Raw genomic sequence first — 20,211 nt, forward strand, 5'->3', positions numbered from 1 at the left:
GAACTCAAGATTAAGAAACCCACTCAAAACTACACAACTATATGGAAATTGAACAACCTGCTCCTGAATGACTCCTGGATAAATAGTGAAATTAAGGCAGAAATCAAGAAGTTATTTGAAACCAATGTGAACAAAGAGTCAACATACACCCCAGAATCTCTGGGATGCAGCTAAAGCAGTGTTAAGAGGGAAATTCATAGCACTAAATGCCCACGGATCTGAAATTGACATCCTAACATCACAACTAAAAGAACTAGAGAACTAAGAGCAAAGAAAGTCGAAAGCTAGCAGAAGACAAGAAATAACCAAGATTGGAGCAGAACTGAAGGAGACAGAGACACGAAAAACCCTTCAATAACTCAACAAATCCAGGAGCTGCATTTTCGAAAAAATTAATAAAATAGATAGACTGCCAGCCATAAAGAAGAAAAGAGAGAGGAGTCAATTAGACACAATAAAAAATGATAAAGGGGATATTACCACTGACCTCACAGAAATACAAACAACCATCAGAGAATACTATAAACACCTCTATGCAAATAAACTAGAAAATCTAGAAGAAATAGATAAATTCCTGGACACATACACCCTCCCAAGACTAACCAGAAAGAAGTTGAATACATGAATAGACTAACAAGTTCTGAAATTGAGGCAGTAATAAATAACCTACCAACCAAAAAAAGCCCAGGACCAGATGGATTTACAGCTGAATTCTACCAGATGTACAAAGAGGAGCTGGTAGCATTTCTTCTGAAACTATTCCAAACAATTGAAAAGGAGGGACTAATCCTTAACTCATTTTATGAGGCCAGCATCATTCTGATACCAAAACCTGGCAGAGATACAACAAATAAAGAAAACTTCAAGCCAATATCCCTGATGAACACTGATGCAAAAATCCTCAATAAAATACTGGCAAACCAAATCCAGCAGCATATCAAAAAGCTTATCCACCACGATCAAGTTGGCTTCATCCCAGGATGCAAGGCTGGTTCAACATATGCAAATCAATAAACATAATTCATCACATAAAGAGCACTAAAGGCAAAAACCACATGATTATCTCAATAGACACAGAAAAGGCTTTTGATAAAATTCAACATCCTTCATGTTAAAAACTCTCAATAAACTAGGTATTGATGGAACATACCTCAAAATAATAAGGGCCATTTATGACACACTCACAGCCAATATCATACTGAATGTACAAAAGCTGGAAGCATTCCTCTTGAAAACCTGCACAAGACAAAGATGCTCTCTCTCACCATTCCTATTCAACATAGCATCGGAAGTTCTGGCCAAGGCAGTCAAGCAAGAGAAAGAAATAAAAGGTATTCAAATTGAAAGAGAGGAAGTCAAACTATCTCTTTTGGCAGATCACATGATCCTATATCTAGAAAACCCCATCATCTCAGCCCCAAAGCTTCTTAAGGTAATAAGCAACTTCAGCAGTCTCAGGATACAAAATTAATGTGCAAAAATCACTAGCATTCCTAGACACAAAAAATAGACAAACAGAGAGCCAAATCATGAATGAACTCCCATTCACGACTGCTACAAAGAGACTCAAATACCTAAGAATACAGCTAACAAGCAAAGTGAAGGACCTCTTCAAGGAGAACTACAAACCACTGCTTGAGGAAATCAGAGAGGACACAAACAAATGCAAAAACACTCCATACTCATGGATAGGAAGAATCAATATCATGAAAATGGCCATAATGCCCAAAGTAATTTATAGATTCAATGCTATTCCCATTAAACTGCCATTGACATTCTTCACAGAGTTAGAAAAAACTACTTTAAAATTCATATGGAACCAAAAAAAGAGCCCCTGTAGCCAAGACAATCCTAAGCAAAAAGAGCAAAGCTGGAAGCATAATGCTACCCAACTTCAAACTATACTACAAGGCTACAGTAACCAAAACAACATGGTACTGGCACAAAAACAGACACATAGACCTATGGAATGGAATAGAGAACTCAGAAATAAGACTGCACATCTACAAGCACCTGATCTTCTCCAAACCTGACAAAAACAAGCAATGGGGGAAAGGACTCCCTACTTAATAAATGATGCTGGGAGAACTGGCTAGCCATATGCAGAAAATGGAAACTGAACCCCTTCCTTACACCTTATACAAAATTAACTCAAAATGAATTAAAGACTTAAATGTAAAATGTAAAATGTAAAACTCAAAACTATAAGAACTCTAGAAGAAAATCTAGACAATACCATTCAGGACACAGGCATGGGCAAAGATTTTATGACAAAAATATCAAAAGCAATTACAACAAAAGCAAAAAATGACAAACAGGATCTAATTAAGAGTTTCTGCACAGCAAAAGAAACTATCATCAGAGTGAAGAGAAAACCTACAGAATGGGAGAAAATTTTTGCAATCTATCCATCTGACAAAGTCCTAATATCCAGAATCTACAAGGAACTTAAACAAATTTACAAGAAAAAAAAAAACAAACAACTCCATTAAAAAGTGAGGAAAGGACATGAACAGATGCTTCTCAAAAGAAGACATTTATGCAGCCAACAAACATATGGAACAAAACTTAACATCACTGATCATTAGAGAAATGCAAATCAAAACCACAATGAGATACCATCTCATGCTAGTCAGAATGGTGATTATTAAAAAGTCAAGAAACAATAGATGCTGGCGAGGCTGTGGAGAAATAGGAAAAGCTTTTACACTGTTGGTGGGAATGTAAATTAGTTCAACCATTGTGGAAGACAGTATGGCAATTCCTCAGAGACATAGAACCAGAAATACCATTTGACCCAGCAATCCCATTACTGGGTATATACCCANAAAGACATGGAACCAACCCAAATGCCCATCAATCACAGACTGGATAAACAAAATGTGGTAGATATGCACCATGGAATACTATGCAGACATAGACAGGAAAGAGATCATGACTTTTGCAGGGACATGGATGGAGCTGGAAACCATTATCCTCAGCAAACTAACGCAGGAACAGAAAATCAAGCACCACATGTTCTCACTTATAAGTGGGAGGTGAACAATGAGACCACATGAACACAGGGAGGGGAAAAATACACACTGGGGCCTGTAGGGGTGATGGTGGTGGTGGGAGTGAGAGAATCAGGAAAAGTAGCTAATGCATGCGGGGCTTAATACCTAGGTGATGGGTTGATAGGTGCAGCAAGCCACCACGGCACACATTTACCTACGTAACAAACCTGCACGTCCTGCACATGTACCCCAGAACTTAAAATTAAAAAAAAAATTAAAAATGAGAGATGTTGGCCTATACTTTTCTCTTTTGTCTTGCCTGTCTTTGGTATAACAGACTACATAATGTTGGTCTCCTAATACAAGTTGTTAAATGTTCTCACATCTCTGATTTATTTTTTTTTAAAGTTTATGTAGGGTGGATATTATTTTTCCATTAAATGTTTGGTATAATTCATCAATGAAGGCTTCTGAACCTGGAGAGTTTATTTCGTTAATATAAATAGAGCTATAAAGTTATCCACTTTTTAATTGTTTATTTATTTATTTTTATTCTGAAGGTACATCAGCAATCTTCTTCTTCTTGAATAAGCTTTGTTAGTTTGTGTTTTATTTTGTGGTGGTCTCTGTGTGGGATGTTGGCATATAACTATCTTCTGACTTCCCAGTTGCTACAGTGATCATCTATGTATTTATTCATATCATCTTATGCTATCATTTTTGTCCATTCAATGGCTGGAATCAATAGATCACAGTATAATCTGTCGTCAGTGAAGATGTGGCAGGGGGAACTTTGTGGTTGTGGCAAAGTAGAAGGCATTGTAGACCTTGGGCTGAAAATATAAGAAAGACAAGGATTTGCCTGATGGCTTTGTCAGACCAATTTGCCTCTTTTAATTAGTATGGATTTTAAAAACGGGAGAAAATTTAGAAAAGAGTAACTGGTTCAGAGAAACTTGTAATTAAAAAAATACTCCTTCCCTGCAAGCATTGGAAAAGCCAGAGAAAAGCCAGATACATTGGCAGGACTTACCAGCATGATGCTTTCTCTCTCTCTTATTTATTTATTTATTTTTTCGCATTTTATAAGAAACAAGACTTGACTTTAGTATTTATTTTGGAATTGTTGCCACATACTTAAATGTAACAGATTTTTTGATTGGGAAGTTTTGATAACAAAACAGAAAAAAAAAAAAAACAATTTTCCTCAATTCTTTATCCCTGTCCTATGTTTAAATATTGGGAATCACATTTGAGAATATTATAGTTACATTTGTTGGAATAGTACTCAGTGATTTGAATCACCTATTTTAAAAGCAACTTACTTGCCAAGCTACTTTTTCACTTAAAATGTTACTTTCATTTATACTAAACCCTATAGTGTTTTCTTAAGGACAATTTGTTTACAAGTACAGAATAACCTACCTAATGTACTTTGGTTTAATTTACTTACATTTGAGGTATTTTTTTCTACCATCATCAAAGTGTTCTACAAGAATAAAATCAGGCATATGCTATAATATGTTGGTGAAGAGAGATTAAAACCATAAGTAAAGGCAAAGTGATAAAGGCAAACTGATATTATATTACGTTCCTTTATGGTGGGACAGAATCATTATGATTGTAAATTTAATGCGATAGGATAGCAGAAAAGGCCTATATGCGTGATCAGCTGGCCTTCCCATGTGGAATGTATGTAGAAGTTGTCCTGTTTGAGGAAGCAGCTACTGTTTGCTGAGCCTCCCTCATGTGGCTCTGCCGCAAGCCTTGGCTAAAGGTAGCCTCACTCGTGATTACCCGTGATTGCCAGCCTGCAGGTTGGTTCACTGGGTGCTGCTGCTTCTCAGAATTCCATGACTAAGCCAGGAGTGGTGTTTGTTCTTTACTGATAGGTATTTCTTCTGCCTGCTCTGCTTACCACATCATCACACCAGGCCTTGACCTTTGTGAACCTCTCTGGAAAGTCAAACATACCTAGAGCCTGACCAGGCTTAGGTCTAATAACACCATCAACTGCTCTTTGCAAGGTCATGGAAAAGAGGTTGGAGGTGATTCAAATGAGAAGGAAACTTAATAGCTCATCCAGTCCAAATTTCTCATGACACGGATAGGAAAACAAAAATCCAGAGATTTTAGGGGGCTCCACCCAGGTCCCCTCTACTGTGATGCCTTTCTGGACATCCCAAGGTGATTGCAGTGGTGCTTCTGGCTGTTTGCAAAACCATTCTGTGCACTCCCCCATGACTTCTCATCCTTTGTTAGAATTATCTGTTGATGGTTTCTCTCTTACTAGAACTAGACCTCTTTGAGAGGAAGGCTGAGTCCCCCTAGTGGGTTCTGCTAGGCCTGGAACCTTGTAAGTACTCATGCATGTTTGTTGACTTGGTGAATCTCTCTCATGCTGTCTGCTAGGTACTATTGTTTTGGGGCCAGGCTCATGGAGATTAAGCAGAAACTTCAAGAAAGCCAAACTCCTCTTGGTAGAAGACCAGAGTCTGAAGGGTAAGCCAAAGTGTAAGCGGGGAAGCACATCCAAGTAGGGGAAGATAAAAAAAGTGGATCCAGGGCAGAAAGAAGGTGGTAAAAGTGTTTCGGTTCCCTCACTTACAGACGCATTAGATTCATTTATTCATTCATTCAGTAACTTTATATTGGGCCAGAAGCTGTTGTAGGCACTGAAGATATGGTGGTGAATATAACAAAGTCTCTGCTTATATCACAGTGGCAAGAAAGACAATAAACAAATAAATGAGTCCCATACAATGCTGAAGGCAGACTTTTATCTCTCAGGAGTATCTTAATAAAGATCTTCCACTCCCTTAGAACAAGTGTTCTCACCTGAGGTCAACAGACCCCTGCAGATTTAGAGTGAGGCTTCAGGTTGTCAATTAAGCCCCCAAATCTGTGCATCTAGAACATTTTTTCTGCAGAGAAAGTCTTAGATGTAGCCTGCCAATAAATGCCTGCAGAGCCAGGTGGGAATATGGAAGAATGAAATACATCAGGTGTGAGAACCCAGTCTCTTAAACACAGAGGAATATTATTTTCTTCTGCAGAGAAATATACCTTCTCCCTTTTGTTCTGACATATTCAGTCTTTTGGGTCTATCTTTTATTTCCTCACTTCTGGTAGAGACTTGGGTCCAGATAAATATCTCTTCATTATAAGAAAAACAGTAATGCAAGGGTGATGACAAAAGGCAAACAATGCTCAGTGTTGGGGAGACTTTGGGGCTGGTGAGGATTGGGCGAATGGGAGGGCACATGCCTCTAAGGCGGGCAATCACTCCTCCGCTTCAGTTGATCACTGTCTTGAGGAAATGGGACCCAGTATTGACAGACCTTATGGCTGGTTAAGAGAAAGCAGAAATCTGGTTCTCTTTGGGGATGAAATCTCAATTTAGTTCACATTTTCTTTAGAGAATCCTGGCATACCAACCAGAACACTCTACGTGAGTCAAATACGGTCCCCATAGGCAGGTGGTTTGTGACCTCTGGTCTCTAGGTTCTACCAGAATTTCAGATTGATTCGTGTCTTAAATAAGTTTGAAAACCACTGTCCTAGAATATGACTCCCCTCCATTCTGTGGCGGAAAGACAGAGGGCATGGACATTTACCATGTTCCTGGGTCCCAGAAGTCTAGGGGAAAGCCATCTGCCTCACTGCTCCCTGCCCCATCCTGGGCCCAGAGCACTAATGCCAGTGGCATCTGCTCTGTTCCTCTCCCTCTCCCTTTGTCTACCAGTGAGTGTCCTCCCGTTATGGGAATGGAGCAAGCAGTATATTGTAAAAGGGACTTAGTGCTGAGAAGCACCAGAGGAAAAGTAGGATATGCTCATTAAAGTGGAAGGCAGCTCTCTTCTTCCCCTTCTCCATTCTGCATTCTGCTGTCTCCCCTAAACACCCCCACACCCAACCCCCAAACTCTTCAGAATGCCCAAATCCAACCAGGTCAGGAAAAAATAAGCTCACTGGTTCCTGTATTGAGAAGCCCAAGTGTGGTGCAGCTTCCGGCATGTGGGATTCAAGCACTCAGAAATTTCTCCCTCTCACCCAACCTCAGCTCTGCTCTTTTCTCTGTTGCCTTTGTTCTTTGACAGGCTCCCTCCATGTGGTGGAAAAGTTGACCTGCATGGTCTTTATCACTCATCATTTCAGAAGGGGAGAGCCTACTTCTCTTGTAGCATTTCCATCAAATCCTGAAAAGAAAAATAATCTGGTTAGTTCTACTGGACTTGTGATACTGGACAAACCTCTATGTCCAAGAGCTCAAGGCACTCCCATTGGCTCACCCGGGTCACACACTCTTCAGTGAGTGCATCCCAGGATCACAGGGAGTCTTGAGGGTGCTGTGTGTGGTAGGGTGGTAGGGAGACGACAAACTCTAAAAGGAAGAGATGGTGGATACTTAAAGCCTACCTTCTGCCCACAGGTGTGTCAGACACAATCTTCAAAGGCCATCCTATTGTTCCCCTATCCCCCAAACAAACAATGAAAAACCCTCCTGGCAATTTGGCAGTAGCTCAGTGTGGAGCATTTGTCAGTTCCAGTATTAGAATGTCTGCATTGCAAAACCAGAAACGTCCAGTCCTGGTTTGGCACACTAAGGAGATTTTCAAGCCTTGGCAACTCCTCAGTGCAGGCAGCGGAGGAAATGCTCCAGCTTTGTGAAAATCTTCTCCCTTCCCTCTTCATGGAGAATAACCGTTCATCACTGCAGCCATGAACCTGCCACACTGAACACATATGGTCTGAAAATCTAGGGACAAATAGAATAACTTTGGAAACCTGTAAATTTTAAAGCCAAAAGGGTGCTCCAGGGAACCAACTACATGAAGTTCTCTGGAAGCCACAGGATGGGAGGTTTGGTGGGGGTGGAGGTGACCATTGATTTTACGTAGGTAAATGTAAGACAATCTTATCCATAGAGAGAAAAATCCAAACTCACTGACAGTAACAGGATGATAGTTGAAATAACAGCTAATTGTTATTATTTGCTAAGTTCCAAAGCACTTTTCATAGATTATCTCAATTAATCATCACAACAGCCCTGTAAGGTAGGCGCCACGATCATCTCCAGAAGAGGCTAAATCAATTGCCAAAGATCACATATGTAGCAACTGGTGGCAGAGTGAGGATTCATACCTGGGCAGCTTAACTTTAAAGCCATGGTGCTAATGCATTCATCCATCCATCCATCCATCCATCCATTCATTCAATGATTATATTGGATGCCTACTACATACTAAGAATTATATTCAAGGTGCTGAAGTACAGCTGTGAACAACGCAAGTACAAATCTATGAAGCAGAGTTGGGGAGAAAGTAAGTTGGAGAAAAAAGATATAAACTAGGTTAGTTGGTGATTGCGATTAAGGAAAAAACTAGAGCAGGGAGGAGAGAGAAATGTGCAGGGGGAGGGTCAATTCTGAGTGAGACAACAGGCAAGGTCTCACTAAGAACGTGGCATTAGATAAAGATTTGAGGAAGTGAGGGAGCAAACCTTGCAGCTATCTAAAAGAAGAGCATGAGAGGTAGAGGAGACAGCTCTCTACCCGACCTGGTACAAAGATCCTGAAGCAGGGGCAAGGCTAATGAGTTCTAGAATTAGCAAGGAGTCCAGTGTAACTTGAACAGAGTGATCAAAGAACAGAGCAGGAGGAAATGAGGTCAGAGGGGTAAACACGCTGGAGTGCAGTGGCACGGTCTCGGCTCACTGCAACCTCCACCTCCCGGGTTCAAGGGATTCTCCTGCCTCAGTCTCCCGCGTAGCTGGGATTACAGGCACGCGCCACCATGCCCGGTTAATTTTTGTATTTTTAGTAGAGACAGGGTTTCACCATGTTGACCAGGCTGGTCTCGAACTCCTGACCTCAAGTGATCCACCCGCCTCGGCCTCCCAAAGTGCTGGGATTACAGGCGTGAGTCACTGCCCCCGGCCATTATTCTTTTAATCAAGTGTGATGCAGCCACCGGGGTTGGAGCATTCTAGGAAGAGGGAACAGCATGTGCCAAGGAAACAGGAAAGCACATAAAAAGGAGTTGCTGGAAGATTCATTTCAACCCACAACCAAGTAGATATTAAATTTACGTTATAAAAATGTTAGGGCCAGGAGCGGTGGCCCACGCCTGTAAACCTGGCACTTTGAGAAGCCGAGCGGGAGGATCAGTTGAACCCAGGAGTTCGAGACCAGTCTGACCAAAGGGCGAAATCCCGTCTCTACTAAAAATACAAAAACTAGCCGGGCGCGGTGGCAGGCGCCTGTAATCCCAGCTTCTCAGGAGGCTGGGGCAGGAGAATTGCTTGAACCCGGGAGGCGGAGGTTGCGGTGAGCTGAGATCGCGCCCCTGCACTCCAGCCTGGGCAACAGAGAGAGACTTGGTCACGTCCCCTCCCCCGCCCCCGCCAATTTTAGGAATAAATACCTTTTTATTTAAGCTAAAGTGTGGGTACACCCTTCCTCTATGATTTTCAATCAAGGAAGAAGAAGCCATATTAGGATAATTTAGAGGGCAGTTAACCCTAGTAGACATAGTGGTTCTTAAAGGCTTGGGGCCTCAGACTGTACACAGGCTTCACATGGAATCTGATTTGTTCCTTTATCCCGCTCCTTCACCCAGAACCCGAATCTAGCCCTTCATGTTATAAAAAGGGCCAGAGGTCCAAAGAGGGTAAGTGCCTTGTGCAAAATTATTCAACTACTCTGTAGAGGATTTTAACTAGGGTTCATTTAGCTCCGCCCACACCATAAAAGGCTCTTTCTAAAAAACGAAACATGATTACGGGCACAAGGCTCCAGCGTTAACAAAGCTCTGTGCTAGCTGGGAAATGGCCCCCTCCCCGACTCATCTGCTTATCATCTGCATAGAGTTATGTACTCAAAAGCAGGAAAATTATTGAGAAAACCATTGGTCCCCGGCTCCAGACCCCAAGGTTGGGAGCTGGTTCACGTTTCCTCACAGAGCCGGCAGGGGGGGCACCAGGCAAGGTTTGCAAGACGCGCCTCCGTCCCACCCCTCCCCCTTCCTCGCCCAACTTCCCATAGCCACGGCCTCAACTAAAAGTGGCCATTGACCTTGCAAGCTTTTGAGCAGTGATGCAATAGAATAGTATTTCAAAGAAAAATGCTTATCGAAATTTTGGATCCGGTTTTCCCGTGATTGTTAAGGGTTTCTTTTAAAAAGTAGGTCACATTTCAAGTAGGTCATATTTCGGGGGCGGGTGCGCAGACAAGGAGATGAGTTTCCACTAAGGTGGGGTGGCTTCCAACGGGGTTGGAGGTGAGAATCCCAGGTAAGGTAGAGGTGCCGGGATCCTTCCGAATTCCCGGCCCGGGGACGTCAGCCCTGCAGGGAATGGCAGAGGCACTCTCCAGACTGCTGGACTGCGGGAACCGAGGCCAGTCACCCAGCCCCTTCCGGGCGCGCAGGTAAGGCCGCCCCCTTAGCAGCCGGCGCAGGTGAGCCGGGCGGGCCGCCGGGTCTGCCGGAGACATTGGAGCAGAGGGGAGGAGGAAGGGAGGAGTCGGGTGGGTGCTAGTGACAAGGAGCCGGAGCGCCAGGGGGAGGGGACTAAGGACGGCCGGCGCCGCTTAAGGAGGCGCTGCTCTCTCGCTCGCTGCCTTCCAGGACCTGCTCAAGGGGACCGCCTCCGGTCCCCGGCCGTGGGCACCGGGCCGAGCACGGCGTCCCCACGCCATCAATGTGTCTTAGAGCCGGAGAGTCCCTTTTCCGAGGACCCACAGTCGCTCCTGCACGCCCACCCCCCGCAAAAGTGCGGCCAGGAGGGTCGCGTCGAGGGGGCGCCGCCGGGATGTTTAGAGGAACCCACCCCCGGGGCGGGCCCAGGGCCGAGGACCGCCATCCTTCCCTGAACCCGGGCGCTCAGCTGGCCCGGGTAGGGGGCAGGCTCCGGCAGCCGAAACGGGGTTGGCTGTGGCCGGTGGCGGGGGACATCTCCAGCTTGCGTCCGAGCACCCCGGGGTGTGGGGCCAGAGGCAGGCGGACCCCGGCGTGCACACCGTCCGCCTTGCACTCGAGCGCTCTCACCCGGTCTTCTCTGAAGCCTGTGTATTGCGACCGAGCCTCTTTAAAGCGGTAGCGGGGCCCGCGGTCACGTGAGGCCGATTCCTGGAAAGTTCCTGGAAAGCGGCCTCCGCAGCAGCCGGGCGGGGCGCGAGCGGAGCGCTTACTGGGAGGGAGGCGGGGAGCAAGGGAGGCGCGTCGGGCTGGAAAGTCGCGCGCACTCGCTGCTCCTGGGACCGACGTTTAACTCTTGCCAAGTCTCGTCGCCGCCGCCGCGGCTGGCGGGCCTTGGGTTTCCCCTGAAGCATGAGCACTCTGGCCCGCAGCCGCCCTCACCGCGTGGCCCGCGGACAGTGCGCGCCGGGGCCCCGGGCGCACAGCCTCAGGATCCCCCGTGCCCGCAGCTCGGGCGCCCGCGGCAGGTACCGGTAGCGGGGAGAAGCCCGAAGGCTCCGCCCCAAGGAGAGTTGCAGGGGAGGGCGGCGAGGCGCGGCAGCGTGCGCCGGGGAGCGGCGGACGGCCTGGGCTTCCGCCGCTCGGAGCACCGGCGAAGAGAGAGTCCGAGCTGCGGCTCTGCCCCGCGGCCTGGCGTTGCTGCCTGCTTTCTCCGGCCCCTTCTTGGCGTCGGGAAGTGTCTGGAGTTTCTTTTTTTTTATTTAACCTAAACTGCCATCCAAATTAATAATCCTCCTAATAACCTGATCTCCCGCTCCTCCCCACCGGCCTGCCTCCTGCCCTCGCTCCTTCCTCCCTCCCTCTCTCCTTCCCCACCTCCAGGGTAGCAGCCGGAGGGAAACCCGGCAGCAGTCCGAGGGTGGGGTGTCCCAGCCCGGAGGGGGCGTCGCCGCGCGGTGGGGGAGGGGGTCGAGGCAATGATCCTCGAGGCTTTTGTGTGCCCTCTGCGCACGGAACTCCGGCCGCCGCCTCCGAGCGCTGGGCTGGTCGCATCCACGGGCATCTCGTTCCCAAATTAAACGTTAACGGGGGAAACAAGGGTAGATGCCCCTCCTCTCCTGGGCCCCACCCGCTCCCCCCCACCCCGCCCCATGTCCGCTGAGGAGGCTGCCTGGTGCGGAGGCGGCGGCAGCCGAGGTCGAGGTAAGAGCGCGGCGTTGGAGGTTTGCACTTCCCGCAGCGCTCGCGACCGCCCGCTCGGCCCCGGCCTCGGCTCGGAGCCCCGCGAAGGCTGCGCGCTGGGGCCGATTCCTCGACAGCGCCCGCGGCGGCGAGAGCTACCGCAGCCATCCTGGTCCGGGAGCGACCGCCGCAGCGCCCCCAACCCCTCCAGAGCGGGCACCGGGGGGAAGCGGGGGGAAGGGAGCGAGGAACCTCCCGGGCGGGGATGCGGCAGCTGCCGCGCCACCGCACCCCGGGTTGGTGCCTCCGGGCCCCGCAGCGCTTTAGGGTGGAGAACCAAGTTTGTGTGGGTGCTTCTTCCTGGGGGGGGCCCTCGGGCTGCCCCAGGTGTGAGACCGGAATGCCAATTTGGGGAGTCTCTCCTGTTCTTTCCTTTTTAATTTTTTTCTACTTGTCCTTGACAAGGGCCTATTCCCACTGGATCTGCAGGTGACTATTTGCTCTTCCAAGGTCTCCAGTCTTTGATTTCAACTAGTGGCCCTGGGCGGGAAGACACCCTGTTCACCCTCATCCTGACCTCCGCCCCCCACCTCTTCAGCCAACTTTGTGTCTTGGATCTCTGCTCTCTTTATTCTTTCTCTAGAGCTGGGCCAGGGCGCTAACTGGAAGCTTGGGGTTAAATGGTGCAGGAACGTAGAGGCGGAGGAGTCCCTGGGATTTTCCACGTCCATTTCCCCACCCCCACCCCAGCCGCAGGGGTCCAGTTTGGACTGACCCAACCTCCCGCTTTCTCTTTGTAGGCGATCATTGGGTGACCGCGTCTGCGAGGGACTTTGTCATCCGTCCTCCAGGACGTGGGGAGAAAAAGCCCCATCCTTTGCCTCTCTGCCACCATTTCGGACACCCCGCAGGGACTCGTTTTGGGATTCGCACTGACTTCAAGGAAGGACACGATCCCTTCTCTGACCCCAGCTCGGGCGGCCACCTGTCTTTGCCGCGGTGACCCTTCTCCCATGACCCTGCGGTGCCTCGAGCCCTCCGGGAATGGCGGAGAAGGGACGCGGAGCCAGTGGGGGACCGCAGGGTCGGCGGAGGAGCCATCCCCGGAGGCGGCGCGTCTGGCGAAGGCCCTGCGGGAGCTGGGTCAGACAGGTAGGGAGCCGGCCGGCCGCGACGCGTGCGGGAGGGGGCGCCTCCCCAAAGACGCAGCTGGGAAGAGGGGCCGAGGTGGGAAGCAAAGAATAAGATGGAAATACTTCTCTTGCTTCCAAGGGACCGCGGAGAGCACGCTCGCAGGGTCCTGGGTCCTTGGGAATGCGTAAGGAAAGTGGTTCTCCAGAGACTCAGGCCTGGCAGAGCGCGGGAAGGGCTTCTTGGAAGTAGCTTCTTAGCACGCTGGAAGCTTTACTGTTTTCCGCAGCTGCTCAGGGTTGGGCGCTCCGGCTCGAACCCCGGCCGGGGAAAGCGTCGGGCGCCTCCCTTTGCGCGGGGTGCAGTCAGCAAGTGGGTGCTGCGGGCCCCGCAGGCCCAGCAGCATCTGGCTCCCGGGCGGAGCTGCGGCTGCAGCCCAGGATCCTGGCAGCCAAGTTCAGGGACTGACACTGCCGCGAGGGCGGCTGCCCGGGCGTCGAGAGTAGGCTGCGAAGCCCCCGCCGAGCGCGGCTTCCAGGGTCGGCGCGCCCAGGAGACTGACGCTTTCAAGTACAGTCAGGCAATTTGTGCGGCACGCTATCTCTAGGCATCTGAAAAAGGAAAAAAAAAAAGTAAAGTATCTGGCAAATCATTCTGGCTTTCCAAATCCGTATCCTAAAAGCTTACAGTTGTGGCACAGTTAAAATTTTGGTAGCAACAAGGGGAGGGAGAGGGAAAAGTTCTCTCGCTTGCGATTCCGGTCTTTACGTGTGGGCCATGGGCTTTCCCTCCAGGGGAGGCACCGGCAGATTGCAAGTATCCTGGTAATTGTGGGGTTGGGGGGAGCACAAATGTTCAGACTTCTTAAATATGGACGGTCTTTGAGCCTCCTTAGAAAGCAGGGTGGGCCGGGGAGATGGTGCAGGCAGATGAAATCGAGAATGCAGGGGAGGCCGATGGTTGTGATTGGATTTGGATTAGGGCACAGTTCAAAAGAGTTTAGGGAAGATTGTAAACCTGAAATAGTAATTATCACTGGGGACTTCCCATTTCTTAGTGACTGGTAAGGTAGTCATAAAGCAGCGAACAGAAGCTATTGTACTAGAGCTGTGCTTTTACAACAAGTACATAGCAGTGCTTTCTACGTAGCAAGCTGTTCATAGCAGGCTTTGCAGCCTTTTTTTTTTTTTTTTTTTTGTGGTTGGGGGGACACCAACCATCCAAAAAAGTTGCTTTTGTTTTTACTGTAGTTCAATTACAGGAGTAGGGTTTTCCACTTTTTAAAGGGCATGGCTTTTATTTCTAACTTCTGATTTTTTTCTAATTTACTTAAATCTTTATTTTACTTAAATAATGTTCAAAGTGTCATGCTTCATCAGCCAGTGTGTCATGCTGCAAATGTTCTTTTGGTTCATTTGAAGAAAATCTTAAGAAGAGCTTCAGAAAGTTAATTTTTTAAAAAAGAAAGAAAACTGGCTCACTGCGTTCATAAAATGTACCCAAATTTTTATTAAATTTCTACTGAAAGTATTTGTGGTGGCCCCTGGTAAACTTTCACTCACACACCACCTTTTTTTTTAGAGCTAAAAAAATTATTGCCAATTACTTGCTCTGTTCTAAAAATTCTTATAATAACTGTTTTACCCTCTTTTCTTTTCTTTTGAACAAAACCCCAGGATGGTACTGGGGAAGTATGACTGTTAATGAAGCCAAAGAGAAATTAAAAGAGGCACCAGAAGGAACTTTCTTGATTAGAGATAGCTCGCATTCAGACTACCTACTAACAATATCTGTTAAAACGTCAGCTGGACCAACTAATCTTCGAATCGAATACCAAGACGGAAAATTCAGATTGGACTCTATCATATGTGTCAAATCCAAGCTTAAACAATTTGACAGTGTGGTTCATCTGATCGACTACTATGTTCAGATGTGCAAGGATAAGCGGACAGGGCCAGAAGCCCCCCGGAACGGCACCGTTCACCTTTATCTGACCAACCCGCTCTACACGTCAGCACCATCTCTGCAGCATCTCTGTAGGCTCACCATTAACAAATGTACAGGTGCCATCTGGGGACTGCCTTTACCAACAAGACTAAAAGATTACTTGGAAGAATATAAATTCCAGGTATAAATGTTTCTCTTTTTTTAAACATGTCTCACATAGAGTATCTCCGAATGCAGCTATGTAAAAGAGAACCAAAACTTGAGTGCTCTGGATAACTATATGGAATACTTTCTAAGAAAAGCTGAAGCTAATCTAATTTAAATGCTTGAAGAGGTAGCTAGGTGTTTAAAGTTCCTCCACGTACTTTTACCTGAGTGATGCTTCCCTTCTTAAGGCTGACCAAGACCAGTTGATCCTTTTAGATTAAAAATAAAATGTCGCATGTAAAGGCTGAAGGCACGTTTTATCAGAATGGCTTGCCTTCCTAGGTTCCTTTCCATTATGTCAAAGGTCCAGGCTCCAGTAGGAGAGAGAACTCCTCATAGGAATACTGAAGAAGTGGGAGGAACCAAGCTGACACAGGCCTCACTGCAATTTGATATGCCTGCTGATCAGAGTCTCTTTTGGGCATTTTATATTTTGCATTCTGATGTACCTAGGAGTTTTGTTAAACAGATTATGTGTGTGAGTTTCCCATTTTATGCAATTAACCAAATCAACCAAAAAAAAGTGACCATGAAGTCCTGTATTTGTCTTTTTACTACATGTATATACTCTCATGTGAATGAGTACTGTAGTAATCCATTTTAAGGGAGCCTTATTTCAGAAATATTTCAAACTGGTGCAAATGGAAAAGACTTTCTCTTTTCCTTTAAGGCTAAAGACAAGAATGTCATGCTATACAGGTGCAACTCAATCCCTGTTAATAAAAACCAATGTAGGTATAGGCATTTTACCCTTTAAAATAGCTGTGTCCCAACCTGTTGCCATTGATTTTTTGGAAATGGCTTTAGAAATGTCCAAGTTGTCCTTGAATTGTCTAACCATGGACATACATAAACCGTTGTCTCCCTTCTACTGTGTAGAATACTTTGACTTAATTTTCTTCCAGATACAGGGGGATACCTGCCTGTTTTTCAAAGTGTTTATTTACTGCTGTTACTATTTGATTAGAATGTATTAAATAAAAAAAACCTGATTTCTACAAGTTGCACTTATTGAGTACTAGAGAACGTACACTTTCATGGTAATAGAGGATTGCCATAAAAACTTATGTCAAGTGAAATAAGCCAAATATTCAACAAGAGGTAGAACATTACTTGCACTTCTGTAAAGTTATGGGCTGTACCTGCCCCCTTTGCAATTTAGAAAGCATGGTTTAGAAACTACAGGAATTGCCAAGTGGCCTGGTCTTTTACATAACACTGATGTCCTCTGTGTTTCCAAAAACATGGTTTAGAAGCTACAAACATTATGACATGGCCAGTCTTTTACAAGTTGAGTAGGCATAATATTAAAGAAAAATACAAAGTTTTATGGCCACTTATTTTTTGCTATATTAGTCTGCATAACTGTTATAAATGTATCATTTTTTCTAGAGTCCAGACATTATTCATTTTATGGCCTTTGAAATTTTCCTGCATAGCTACAATACTGTGGTGTGTCACCATAAAGGTGGACCCTGTGTGAATGAGGAAATTCAGTTATAAATTATAATAAAACCTGCTTACTGCCTATCTTACCTTATTTTCATGAAGAAGTTGAAAATGGTTTTGTGCCTGGCAGGAAACATACTATGTATATCCAAACAGCAAAGCCAAATACAAAAGATTGCTAGGTGTACCTTAGGAAGAGTTTATTTGTGGCCTAAAACTTCAAGAAAAGCTAGACATTTAGGGTCGGATATATGATGGGGCCATAGCCATTTCATTAGGATGCTCAGAATCTGCTTCATTCACCCTTTTTCTCCCACTGACAACATCTGTTTAGTGTTGGATGTTTGATTTTTCTGGCACAACTTCTATGTGATCAGTGCCAAGGGGCTTTGTGGAATTTCTTTAAAGGTCTTTTGCATTTCTATTGTCACTGTTTCGAACACTATTTCTCAGTTACTGGGAGCGGGGAGGCAGTTGTGGGGCATGAGTACCCGTGAAATTGGAAAAAGTTCTGAGTTACTGCTTGCAAGTGACTAATTATGAGAAGGCTGGAGGACAGCACAAACATCTCTGGAGTGTGCCATGAAACCTATTGCCTTATATTTTAATCTTCTGTATTGCAAGTAAGTTGATAAACATCAGGAGGCAATTATTTTATTTATTTATTTTTTTACGATGACTGACATCATTTATTGACTGAGTTTATTGTGAACCAGGTTCTTACTCAGCACTTGTATTATCTAATTTTCCCAAGAACAAAAGGAGCAAAGTACAATGATGATAGGAGGTTCCCCTCCCGATTGGTGAGTCAAGAGGCATTCTAGAAATATCCTAGCTCTTTTTTTTTTTTTTTTTTTCGGGAGACGAATTGGGAAGAGCAAATTGCTGCCGAAAATGTCTACATTGATCCAGACAAACAAGTTAGAGCAGGCTGAAAAGGAACCCTTGGTGTTTTTACTGCTCTTCAGCCAGATCAACTGGAAAAGTATAGATACTTTAATTAGCACCGTGCTCTGTGGGATTCTAGTCAGCCTGGCCCAGTGGTTTTTTCCCCCTCCAACACGCCTGAAAGGGGAGCTCATAATGACTGCTGTGCAGGTGGGTGGGGAGGGCACTTCCTATTTCACTCAGTGGCTGATCAATGCCAGTTACCAATTATTGGTTGCCCCATTTTATACATGGTGGAACAAAAAGTACACTTGTCTGAATTTTCCTCAGCAAAGCCTGGAAAAATATCCAGTGTTTTCTCCCAATGCATGGCAATTTAGGGCTTTTGTGAGGACATTTATTACTGTTGTTGTTGAAGAATATGGTATACAGGATTTATATATCCCCAGACTCTGAAAATATTTTGACCTCAGTTTCTGTTCTGGGCAGAGATGAGGCAGTGCAGTTTTTCATGACCATTACAGTGAGCAGTGGTGATTGCTTTTTAAGGACTTAGAGATTTTCGGAACTTTGGATAGTGGAGAAAAAGGCAGTTCAGCTTATGAGATGAGAGGTCTTTTTTGGTGTGTCAGTAAGAAAGTCTTGACTTCATAATAATTATGTAATCCAAATAGGTAACAGAATGGGACAGTTGTTTGGGAGTGTTTATTTTCTTGGGGAGGATTTTTTCTGGTTTTAGAAAATTGTACCCTGTTAGGAGGGTAGGAGACGGAGACGTCATCTCGTCAAATAATCCAAGGGATGGAATGTCCTGAGACCAGGCCGTGCCCTTCTCAGTTGTGAGTTTAGGCACAGGGTAGGTGGGGTTTGAGTGGCTGTGGTTACGTCTAACAGCTGGACTGAAGTCTCTCTCTCTAAGTGGTCCTTCCTATCCTTTAGAGCAAAACAATGTTGTTGTATGCCTTTCATTTACTTAACAGGTCTTCTGTATTCTCCTTTTCCAGTTTTTTTGACTTCTTAGAATTTTAAAGCTTGAAACTACTTTTTAGATCACATATTATGGATTTTATGGAAGACTTTCGGATCCAGAGGGGCTGGGAGATTTGCACGCACACACACACACACATGCACACAACCCAGCCAATCAATGACAGAGTCAGGATTCAAACGCAGATATTTTAATCTTAGGATTGCTATTTGTAAAAGTTGCACGCTCCTACCCTTTGTTAAGATTGCCGAGACTCTTCTTTGCTCTCCTGCAAGCCCTACAGTTCTCTTAACATCATATATTTCTTCTGCTGGGATTCAGAAACCAGGCCTGTGGAATACCCTGTGGGATAATTCCAGTTCTCGGCCTCCTCTACCCGATTCTGAAAAATCTGCCTCTGCTGGGTTTCATGTCTTGATCCACATTAGTTTTTTGTTAATTTTAACTCCTTAACATTTCTAATCTGTTTGCTGTTTTAAAATCCAAAACCTCCCATCCATGCTGTTTGATGATCTCATTTCTACCTCCGCCAGATGTGACTCACACCCAGCCACAATGCCCGGGCCACTGCCCACCCTCCCTTCCTTACCAGCAGGACCCACTCTTGCTTTTGCCTGCTCATGGGCATAAGGGCATAGTTAATTCCTGCCTTACTTTCTCCCTTTCCTATCATAAAGTTGCCCTCTTGACTCATCTAACACAGACCTTCTGGCCGCATGATACTCCAGTGAAAGAGGATAATTATACTCTCCTTGAGTTAGGTAATTGAATGATTTGGACTACCGTAAGATTAAATCTCTTTGTATCTCTCTTTGGTTCCATTCAGATTATGAAGCAAGTAGCCAGCCCCAGATGCCACACTTTTGTTATGGGCATTTTTTAAATCCACTTATTTTTTAAGTATAGCAGGCTCCTTTTTCAGTGTTAAGTTAACCTTCATTTGCACGGAATAAAAATGCCCTCCATTCCTTTGCTTCTGCTTTATGTCTATATGTAAGAATGATTCTGTGAGAGTTTTGTTTCATTTTTTCATATGCATGGTTCTTGTATTCTCATCTTCACATATTTTTGATTTTTCTAACTTTTCCTCTGCATGGCTTGAGTTCAGGTGACTTTATTACTAAGGTAATAAAGTTAACAACCATTGTTAGAGTAGCCTCTAAAAGTCCTGGAGTCCCCAGTGTCTGAAGTCATGGAGCAGAGCTGGCTATTCCTATCTATACCTACCTGAGCTTTGTCAGCAAAGGAGGCTGGATCAGCTAAGTGTGCCACAGAGAATAGGACTTACTTCAATAAACATGTATCTATAAAGATAAAATGAACTGCTTTTACAGACAACTCTCACTTTGACCCACATCCTTAACTTATAGGCATTCTGACTTGCCTTAGATCAGGAGTGCATTTTGTGATGTATTATTCACATGGCTTTGCTTCTCTTAGAGAAAGGCTTGCCAGAGTCCCAGTGAGAGAAAAGGAAGTATCGCCAGCTGCCTTCTTCTCCTGT

General features: G+C 45.5%; 1 protein-coding gene and 1 long non-coding RNA gene across 7 annotated transcripts in view; one reads left to right on the forward strand and one right to left on the reverse strand.

Annotated features, from left to right (window-relative positions):
* LOC108527234 (uncharacterized) overlaps positions 1-11,992 on the reverse strand; it is a 25,432-nt gene extending 13,440 nt beyond the window's left edge. Inside the window, exons 1-2 of the long non-coding RNA XR_001884753.1 lie at positions 11,792-11,992; positions 6,969-7,195 (exon numbers count right to left, since the gene is read on the reverse strand). This is a non-coding gene — a long non-coding RNA (uncharacterized LOC108527234). The remainder of the gene's footprint in view (positions 1-6,968; positions 7,196-11,791) is intronic.
* Positions 10,032-16,381, forward strand: SOCS2 (suppressor of cytokine signaling 2). Of its 6 annotated transcripts, none has more exons than XM_017868381.1 (3): positions 10,032-10,425; positions 12,898-13,249; positions 14,905-16,381. In XM_017868381.1, the coding sequence occupies exons 2-3, from the start codon at positions 13,111-13,113 to the stop codon at positions 15,360-15,362; spliced, it is 597 nt and encodes a 198-aa protein (XP_017723870.1). In that variant the 5' UTR covers positions 10,032-10,425; positions 12,898-13,110; the 3' UTR covers positions 15,363-16,381. The 6 variants fall into 6 exon arrangements, with proteins under 6 accessions (XP_017723870.1, XP_017723873.1, XP_017723868.1 ...); XM_017868384.1 differs by lacking the exon at positions 10,032-10,425 and adding an exon at positions 10,618-10,892; XM_017868379.1 differs by lacking the exon at positions 10,032-10,425 and adding an exon at positions 11,149-11,442.
* Positions 16,382-20,211: the final 3,830 nt, after the last annotated feature.

Source organism: Rhinopithecus bieti, unplaced genomic scaffold (assembly GCF_001698545.2).
Source record: "Rhinopithecus bieti isolate Rb0 unplaced genomic scaffold, ASM169854v2 scaffold_2453, whole genome shotgun sequence".
Lineage (NCBI taxonomy): Eukaryota > Metazoa > Chordata > Mammalia > Primates > Cercopithecidae > Rhinopithecus > Rhinopithecus bieti.

Excerpts from the sequence above, each read along its gene's own strand:
- SOCS2 (XM_017868381.1), top strand. The coding sequence starts at position 13,111 with ATGACCCTGCGGTGCCTCGAGCCCTCCGGGAATGGCGGAGAAGGGACG. Across the intron at positions 13,250-14,904 it reads GCGGGAGCTGGGTCAGACAG|GATGGTACTGGGGAAGTATG; the intron begins GTAGGGAGCCGG and ends ACAAAACCCCAG.